Genomic DNA, 10,860 nt, shown 5'->3' with positions numbered 1-10,860 from the left:
CAGATATACTTTCAAAAATTCTCCTTTTATTTCTTCTTAAATTTAGAATATATTATTTCATATATAGTTAAAGATAATTGATTTCTCTTATCTATATATATAATTGAGATGGGTTGATGATAATAATAATAAGCGCAGAGCCCAAACAGTTAGGAGTTGAAAGTTGAAATTTGGTACACAGATGGGGTACATTACGAAAACACACACTAAGAAGGGATTTTTCGAAATTCCCCCTCGGGGGAGAGAGACAAGATTAAGGCTTAACACTTCCATCAACAATGGAAGTGTTAAGTAACAATGGAAGTTTTAAGTAACAATGGAAGTGTCATGTAACAATGGAATTGTTAAGAGAAAGCAACATGCAAGACGCAGATGCAGATTTTTCATTTTTGCGGGAAATCGAACATATTTTTAGACCCATCTAAAAATTCTCTGATCAGTCCGGAAACAGGGGGACCCAATTCTTGCATTCTGTGAAAACGGGTAAGATTGACTACAAGGTAATAATGTTAATCTTCCCTATCGTTACTTTTGCCTGAGCAACGCCGGGTTTACCTGCTAGTAATTAATAAAAGTAAATTTAGTAAAAATAAATAAAAAATAAGAATAAAATTTTAGTAAAAGCTTAAGTGAGTATTTTAATATGATTTTAAAACTTACTATATTATTCCCTTTACTGGTATTAAGAAATATAAAGTTTATGATAATGCAATTATTTATTATATTTAATAATAATATGAATAAATAGAAATTTTCCGTTTTCTAAAATAGTTAAATTAATATAATTTTATTATTAATTAAAAGAAATACAGTTTTTTATAAACAGAATAATCTAAAAAAATTGTCTGAATTTTATCTTGTTGCAATTTTATTTTAAAAATTAACTGATTGCATTTATATTGTAAATTATCTGAAATTTACAGAATCAAATTATCCTATTTAGAGATTGAAAAGTATTTTCTTAATTTAAAAAATTTTAAAAATTAGATTTTAAATCTAATGTCAGATATGTTTAAAAATATGAATATGGATTTCTATTTTGCTTTATTAAAATAAAATTATATAAGAATCCTAAATGTTTTTAGGTCTAGAAAACTATCTTTAGGAGAACATAATCTAAAAATAGATTGTTTTTTTGTGAGATAATTTCTATAGGTACAGAAACATTTGACACTCTTATATAATTTTTCTCTAATAGTGTTTTATTTTTATTGAATTTTGAAAGAATTGGGTTTTGTTTATTTTTTTTTATGTTTAAAAACTGTTTTTATATTAAAAAACTAACCATTTATATGAAATAAATCTTTTGGAGAACAAAATAATTTTTTACTGAATATAAATGTATATGAAATTAAGATATTTTAAAATAAAACAATTAATCTTTTTCATGCTCTTTGAGTAAAAAAAATAAAAGACATTTTTTTTATCTTAATATAAAAAGAATCTCTTAAGTTTGTTTTTAAAATTGAAGCATTACTTTAAACATTTTATTTCATTTTTCATTATAAATGCAAGGAATATTCAAACAGAATATATTTATTCCATATTTATGTGATTTACAGTAATGGCCAAAGTCCTGCAGCAGTAATCTGAAAATCAATTTTCTCCTTTTCTTTTCCAGGTATTATATATAACAGGAAAAGTATGGCAATCAGTCAAAAAATGTTTTCCAAGATTTTTACATTTTTGGAACTTTGAAACATCAAGAAGTGCAAAATATTTTGGCATTTTTTTCTGTGTGTGTATATGAGGCAGCTCAATTTTATTTACCCACTTCAAAGCATAACAATACCTGTGCTTTTTGTCAAAAATTTCTGAAATTTTGCAGGGTGGTTTGTGAATTAAGGAGATCAATGCTACTAAATTTTGGTGATTACAGGTGGATGGTAAAAAGGTGGTTAAAGAGGGTGGGGACATGTGTCATATCTCAAATGGAGATGGACTTAATGAAGATTTTACATTTTATAATAATAATAACAACAGTAAAAATGTTTAATAAAATCTCGTAACAGATGGCTCCCAAACTAACTTTTTGCCAGGAAAGTTGAAACATGTTGAAACATTGCATTTTTTAACTCAGTTTAAATAACATTGTGTGTTTGTATAGGTATTTATTTTTTATATCATAAGTAAGATACTTTGTTGCTAAATTAAAATTTTTTTTTTACAGAAATAAATTATCATTTTTAGAAATGAAGTTAAAGTTAAAATTTGTACTTGCAGAAACACAAATACCATTCTTAAAAAATCTCTTTCAACTTCTAATCCATTACAGTTTTCTGTTATTGATGTTTACCTTTCAGCTGTAAAAGTGGCATAATTTGGTCAGTTGAATCAATAGGTAGTACTTAGCTGTCTTCTGTTTCTCCTGTTGTTATAAATTGGTAATGCCTAAGACAAAAAAAAAAAAAAAACATTTTTATCTGTTCAAATCAAGTAGAAGTTATTATTTTTTATGAATTTTGTTTTAATGGTCAAATTGCTGTCAAATGTTTCTGTGACCATTCCAATATCTTATGTACTGTTAAAATATTTATTGAAACCAGATCTTTGGGAGTCAGAAAAAGAAAAGATTGACTAAGATTGTCTACTGAATGTGTTGATTGAATGTTGATTTGGCAGTTTTTAGCATCAAGGTTTAAAACAGCAATGGATTTGAGAAAAGTCTGACAGGATGAAGCATGTATTTATATGTCTACAACTACAATACTGTTTGTCATAGACTGTGGAAAAAGTTCTGATTAGACAAAAGCTACAAGAAAATCCTACCTGAATAAACAGTATCACGTCTGAAAACTTGCTTTATCAAAGGGACACAAGAACTGGGTAGAAAAATGTAATTTTCAGTTATATAATAACTGTAAATATTTTTGTTCATAAAAGGAGTAATTTTGTAAGTTGCCAGATTGGGAAAAGATATAAGATAAGTTGTACCAAACAAATGATTAACCACTGTTTGCAATGATTATGATTGGTTCTGTAATTAAATCTGTGGTGTTGGTCATCTGAAAATTGTTGACACACATTGAATGAAGCCAAACATGGACATTTTAGAGTCCCAAGTGTTACCAAACTATGAGTTTGCAAAACTTTTATCTTTCAGGACAATAATACTCCTTATGATTTTTAGATTATTGGCATAGGACTTTCGACCACTACTTTAATTTATAATCATGCTTAAACTTGAATATTACTTTTAGAAAAGAGATATCATAAGACACAGAAAAATAATTTGATAAATAGATATTTCTAATATTTAATAAATCTGTTCAGAATAAATATGACTATCAGTATTCATATAACACTTGTATGCATAAGCTTGAAAAAGTTCTGTTAAAAAGACCAAAAACTTTGCATTAAGGCTGTAATTTTTAGTTTAATATTGTTTGTACATAACGTTAATTATGTATTCTGTATTAATGATATTAAAGCATTGTTTTATTTGAAATGAATGAACTTAAGTTATAAGGAATTTCAAGTTTGCATATTATATACATTTATGTTAGGATGTCATTTCTGCAATAACAATAATTGGTTTTATGTGAAATTTAAATATATATACATTTTATTGATTAAAAAAATATTTATATATCATTAAAAACATTTTATTTCACACACATTGAAAATAAAATATTTATTTCCTCTTTTTTCAAATTTCTCCAATAGATGTTTTATTGAAAACATACTGAATTGGTTTTGTACATCTAAGGATTCTTATGATTTTGTTTCAAAATTTAGAATTGTCAATTCTTTGAATTTAAAATTTATATAGATTAGTATTCAGATATTACCTGTAATTTGTATTAGATTTTTAATATTAACTTATATATTACAGGGGAATCTCAACATCATTTGAAGGAAAGTATGGAAGTGTTCGATACTGGTTAAAAGCTGAAATGGAGAAACCTTGGTCATTCAACCATAAAACTAAGAAAGCTTTTACTGTTATTAGTCCAATTGATATAAATAGAACAGAATATTTGGTAAGAGAAAAACATTGAATGCTTTAATATTGTATGCAGATCTAGTTATACTGTACTACAAATCAAACTTGTAAATTTTACTGGAGGAATGTTTTCACACATCATTCAACTTTCATCTATCCATATCTTTTATTATAGCATTTGTAATCCTTCTCATCTTCTGGTTATCTTAACAAAACAAATCGTTAAGTAGCATAGTAACCCCTTGGTCAAATTAATTGGTTGTATGTGTCAAATGTACATAGATAAAAAATAAGTTTCACAGAAAGCTATAACTATAGATCAACAGTGATGACAGAAAAATAATTATTAAAGTTATATTTAGTTAGCAACACAAAAATGCATTTAAACTATTTCATGATAATATTAAAATATTCTGATGAAATCAGACAATTTCTATAAACGTGCATTTCTTATTGTAAAAGATTCTGTCAAGAAAAGTGATTTTTTACGTCAGAATAGATTTTGGTCTATCATTCTACACCATTGAAATTTAATTAATAAATTTAAATTGTTTCTTATAGAATAGACTATTTATAGATATAAGGTGATTCAAAAAAGATGGGCAAAACTTTAAGGGGTGGAAGAACATGCCAAAACAAACATTTCTCATCATAGAATGCATGGTTGAATGTGAAATGTTGAGGCTCAAACACAGTAATGATTCAAGAAAAAGAATTTTTAATAATGGATAATTACAGAAATTGTTCAAAAGGGTGACTTCCAGCCATAATGCATGTTTCATGGCATTGACAGAGTGAATTACATACATTTTGATACCAGATTTTCCGATCAGCAACTAGCCTATTAGGAAAATGTTCCTTGTGTTTCCATGGCTTTGCTATTGTAGCTCCATATATGAAATTGTGAGATTTGAAGATGATTATAACTAAGTATTCAATAAATTATATTTTTTTTATTATGTAGTAATAACTAGGTTAATTACATATTTTTTTGTCTTAGAGTAAAGACAGACCAAAAATGAATAACTTGAATTAAATCAAAAATTAGTCCTGTAAATTAATAGAAAACATTTGCTTTTGTAAGAAACTCCTTATTTTTCCTGAAAGCACCTAATTCAGATAAATAATATACATTACTTAAAACTGTTCAAATATTATTTATTATATATACATATATTATTTAACCTATATTTGTCTATCAATAAGCAAGCCACTGAGTCACTTCAGGTATTTATTTTCAAAAATACCTGAAGTGTAAATAATATTTATTTTCAATAATAAATAATATTTACACAGAATCTGATCAATGATCAGAAATGATTTTACAGAAAATGATACACAAAATGATCATTTGTATTCTGGAATATTTTAAACAATAGGTAAAAAATTTTTTTGCATTAAATTTCCCTTTATTATATCTTTGTTATATTTTTTATATTAAAATGTACAGTTATATTTTTATGCTATATGTCGGTGATTCTCAACCTTTTTCTCGTCATGGTACACTTTTAATAATTAAAAAATTTGGCGGCACACACGGTTACTTTGTTAAGTACCGCACGACAACAGGTGATGTCATAACAGTGATTTTTAAACACAGTTGGTTATTTAGGTCACATTTTCTAAACACCTTGGTAACTAACGGCAGTTACTAGTAGCACTGGTTACAATTTTCAGGAAGATAGAACTGATTAAACTACTTGTCTGACATCACTTGTGTGTGGATATTCGCAGTGGCGGCACACTTCAAAAACCTTGCGGCACACTAAAGTGCCGCAGCACAGTGGTTGAGAATCACTGATATATCTAATAAAAATTTTTAGCATTATTAATTTTTAAATAAAAACACTTTTAAATACTGAATAGTAACAAAATTTAATTAATAAATTTAAATTGTTTCTTATANAATTTGAATAATTTATTACCACAATATTTTTGTACATTAAAAATTTTGATTAATGAAATAAAAACTTAGATTTGTGTTGTTAAAAATAAATTTTATGATAAAAAAAATTTAAGTAAAGTAGATTCCTAAAATGATATTGCTAATAAATATATTAATGGTATCCTTGAAGATTGAATAGCTTATATTAATGGAATGTTCAATAGTCCAGGGCTGCTGTGAAAAAATTTTAGCACACAAAACAAGCATGAGAATGATGCTTGTGTATTTATTTTGATATTTGTATTTCTAAATTTCTTTAATAGGTAATTTCTAATGATAACAATTCAAATTTTTGCTTACATTTGTCTAATATTATGTCAGCTTTCAGTGTCTGAAACAGCTGCCTTGTTGACTCACCAATAAGTGAGCAGCATGACAACTTTTCAAGTGACCTTGCTTATGTCTTAAATAAATGAACTCTGATATAGATAAATTATTTATTTATCAAATTTACATTGGAATGCTACATATTTGAAGTATTTTTTATTGATGAATACAGAATATTATTTTATAAAAGATATAGTTTTAGAAAAGAATGAATCAATAGACTAAAAGTTATGAAAATCTTTTAACAAAACATTTTGTATTCATTACGTAAAATATGATAAAGGCTGTTACTTTCTACTATGAATATAAATTTGTATGAGGTGTTATCCTAAAAATGATATATGTTATATATGTTTCTTTTCCCATAGACACACTGTTTTTGTTTTGCACATTGGTAGTATGACTTTAACTGAAATGTGAATTATTTTAGTTACCTTGTCTGCTTAGAAATGATTTCAGTTGATCAGTGCTTAAAGTCAAGTTATTTTTAGATCAAAGATCTTATATTAAAGTAGAAACTTTACATAGTTGTATACCTCAGTAAAATGTGGATACCTTACTTTAAACTTGAATTGAAATGACAGTTGGGTTAATGGAAACATCCTACTTCTTCATCTCTCTCACTTCTTGATAAAAAGCACTGAGTTCAGCGCTAATATGATTTTTCTTATATCGCAAGTACTTTCGACGAGTATTATATCGTCGTCCTCAGGCGAAAAAAGAACAAATTTGAAAATTAGAACTTTCAGAGTGTTCCAAGTATGTTCCAAGATCTCTCAAAATTTCAACAGCAAGTCAAAGAAATTGTCATATTGACATATGATTATAAAGATATTATATCCATGGATAATGCTCTTATTGGTGTTTCAGTAAACATAGATTATTATGCAACACTTTTACATAAAAATTATGACCATTATAAGCAATTACTCACTAAAACTGGACAAGGAATGCAAATACATCATCACAGTACTTTAAACTAGTCCAGCACCAATTATGACCATAAATTTACCAGAAAAAAACCATAGTTATTGGAAACTGGTATCTTCATGATAATGCAAGATCTCATGTAATAGTCTATAAAGGATGTTTTGAGCAATTACAAATGGGCAAAATGCCTTCACCTTCAATTACAATCCTCTAATTATGACCTATTCTTTAAGCTGAAGAATCCAATTCAGTCAATATTTTTCAATATTAGATATATTGAATACAGCTGTGACTGATGTAACTAACAGCTTTAATATTGTTGTAGCTATTGAATGCTGTTAAACAGTCAGAAGTAATTTTAAGTCTAGAGAATTTAATGCAAATATAGTTGACAAATAAAATGGTTTTAAACTACATTACTTTTTCATTTTTGGGATAACCTTTATAATATATATTATACAATTATTTTATTAACGAAAAAAACTTTCATTATCATTTATCTTTATTCCATTATTTTAACATAGAAAAAAATTTGAATATGTCTAAAATTGAAATCAATAAAATATTTTCTGCCAACATTATATAATTAATATATTAAAGCATCATTATCCAATTTATTCTTTCTTACTAACTGTATTTCTCAATATGCTCTCTGCACATTGGATCTACAGACTTGTTACTTTATTGACATGATTTCCTAACGTACAAATTATTAAATCTCTTTATATGAAATATCTAATTTTAAAAAAATTAAGTTTTTCTTTAAAAAAAAAGGATAATCTTTTTAAAGCTTATTTTTAAATTTTACCTAAAATCTTTTAAAAGGGATATCAATTGAAAAGATAAACAAAACATTAGGAAGGTATTATTATAAATTATTTAATAATTTTTAATTATTCATATATTAAAATTTGTAGGTGAATCAATAGCTATAACTGCTGATTTTGAAAATCATTCAAGTAGAACGATCATTCCACATGCAACACTCCATCAGACACAAACATTTTTAGCAGGAGGGAAGTCACGTTCGCGTCGGTGCAAATTTACAATTGTAACAGGTTTAGCAATTCAACCAGGCAGGACAGCCAATTGGGATGCTCAGTTATTAAAAATTCCAGCAGTGTCTCCCTCCATTATCAATTGCTGCCTTATTCGTGTTGATTATGCTGTTCGGGTAAGATATTGTTATACTTAATAAATTAAATTCATATTATAATTATATTAAATGCATATATCATTTTATTTAATATCTAATTTTAATCATATATTTTAGATTACATTACAAATCCCAGGTGCCTATAATTTATCAGTAGATCTTCCTGTAGTAATTGGTACTGTTCCATTACGAACTCGACCTCCTCATTATAGAAATATAAGTCCTCAATTACCAGAAATTTCAGGCACTAATGGATATATTTTATTAGATGCCAGTAGAGAATAGTGTTGAGAAAACACTATGTTGTTGGTGTTGTACTTCAGGACCTATTACTTTATATGCTAGAACAGATAGGAAAGGTTATTGTCCTGGTAAGTATTTGCATGTATAGACTTTGTTCAATTATTTTTTACACAAATTTTATATAGCAAGGCAAAATTTTTCTGAAAAAAGCAGAAAAATTAAAAAAGACATTCTATATTTATTCATCCATATATATTGCCGAGGTGGGGCTGAAGGATGTTCTCATTTGAAGTTCAAATGAGAACATTCTTATATTTCTGTTGAGCATTGAGAACACTCAACAGAAATATAAGGATATTGGGATATTTTCATTTGGATTATGATTTGAAATTTTTTTGTCTAGTGAGTGATGGGACAAAGAAGTTCTGAAAAATGTTTAATGAAATTAAAAGATTGACTTATACTTTTCTTAGTGTTTGATTTATCCTGATTTTATGTGGAATTTGCTTACTCTGAAACTAGGATTTCTATAATTAAATTTATGTATATTTATATATATATATTTGGTAGCAGTAATATCAAATATAATATTAATTTAATATTTTTATTATGTTTGTTACTTTAGAATGTAGTAATAAACTTAAATGAATTAATAGAAAATATATGTTTATTACAGTTTTGTAGAAATAAAAATATATTTTTTCATTTTTATGCTAATTTTATATATATATAGTTTTTATGATTCTGTGAGAAAAAATTGTACAGAATATTTATTATAAAAGATACAGTCAGAAAACATATAAACTATATGTTTTATTTTGGTACACAAAATAATGAGGAAAAAATATTTCTAAATTATGCACAACATTCATAACCTTTTATTGTTTTCTTTAATTTTTATGTTTGTTTTATTATTATACTGTATTACAGTATTATATTTTTTAAAGTGTCTTTAAATAATTTTCTCAAAGTTTTTTTGAAGTAAATAGTAAAAATAATATTGTAGATCATCTTGCTCTAATGACAGTTTTTGTGTTTTTATATAAAAAGAAAGTTATCAACTGAGTTAAATTTTTCCTGTTACTGGATTAGTTCTATTAAGAAAAATATGAAACACCTATATATTGCTAAATTATATTTCAAACACCTTAAGTCAGTTTGGAAAAAAATGAAAAATGTTTCTCTACTAGTAATTGCAAGTAATTGTTGGAAAATACAATCATTGCCATAAAAATTAGCACACCAAGAAAGAGTTGTTAGAATCAAACAAAATTGTACGTGTGTGAGTGTAATAGTGGTATAAGTAACAAACTGAAAGCAAAAGGATCATTTATTGCAGGAAAAACTACAAATGAAAGGAGGTTCTAGTACCCTGTTGGGCCACCTCTAGTGTCAATACACGATGTCATACAAGCAGACATGGAGGCATACAGATGTTGTATGATGTCCTGTGGCATCTCTATCCACAGTTGCTGCAGGTAGTCGTCTAGTTTAGCCAAATTAGGCTGGCCAACTTTGGTGTGCCAGCCTAGTTTTGCCAGGCAGTGTTGCCACTTTTCAAAATTGCTGACCTGGACATTTTAAAATTAGGATGTTATACTTAGAAATAAAAAAAATTAGGTTTTTTCACAGTGAGTAAAAAATAAATATTTTTTTTATTAGAAGGTAAACATGTACATGATATATTATTAAAGTAATACAATAATCACATGTGGCATATCCAAAAATAATTAATAACAGTCCAATGTCGATATTAATTGCAAAAATAATACGTAAAAGTAAGAATAATAAATAATAACACATACCAACATTAAATGGCTGAGTGGCTAAGGTGGCAACCTACCGCTCTGGGGACCTGGGATCAAATTCAGACGGATCAAGAAATCCCCAGGAATTTTCGGGGGTGGTCCATCTGGATATGTCGAGCCCATCCCTCACCACCTGGCTGCCCCATTGTGTGCCCATAATGAGCTTGCTAAAAAAGAGGCCCTCTTAGTGCCCACAGGGCAGAAAGAGCAAAAAGAAAAACCAGCATTAATATTATTAAGTTACAAAAGATATAGTGTATCTGATACAATATATAATATAAAGTATGAGGCATGCACAATGTCATTTTATAGCCAAGAACTGAACAATGCACATGCAGTTTTAAAGCAGTTAGGGACTTGTATTAGAACAAACCTAATATTTGCCAGAGATATTTGCAAGTTAGAATTTTAAAAGTACATTTTCTGTCGCTCTTAGTCTAGAGATATGTTTGGGTGTGAAGTTAAAGTTAAAATAAAATACTTGCAAATATTTTTATAAATTTAA

At 27.0% G+C, this 10,860-nt stretch overlaps 1 protein-coding gene across 1 annotated transcript in view; it reads left to right on the top strand.

Annotated features, from left to right (window-relative positions):
* The window catches only part of LOC111620769 (arrestin domain-containing protein 2-like), an 85,368-nt gene that overhangs the window by 62,579 nt on the left and 11,929 nt on the right, over positions 1-10,860 (top strand). Inside the window, exons 5-6 of the mRNA XM_023362769.1 lie at positions 8,066-8,322; positions 8,422-8,578. Coding sequence (XP_023218537.1) covers positions 8,066-8,322; positions 8,422-8,578 — 414 coding nt within the window. The remainder of the gene's footprint in view (positions 1-8,065; positions 8,323-8,421; positions 8,579-10,860) is intronic.

The sequence above is a fragment of the Centruroides sculpturatus genome, unplaced genomic scaffold (assembly GCF_000671375.1).
Source record: "Centruroides sculpturatus isolate CEXI.00-Female unplaced genomic scaffold, Cexi_2.0 scaffold204, whole genome shotgun sequence".
NCBI lineage: Eukaryota > Metazoa > Arthropoda > Arachnida > Scorpiones > Buthidae > Centruroides > Centruroides sculpturatus.
The sequence above is the reverse complement of the archived record's forward strand: the minus strand, read 5'-3'. Positions and strand labels throughout refer to the sequence as shown.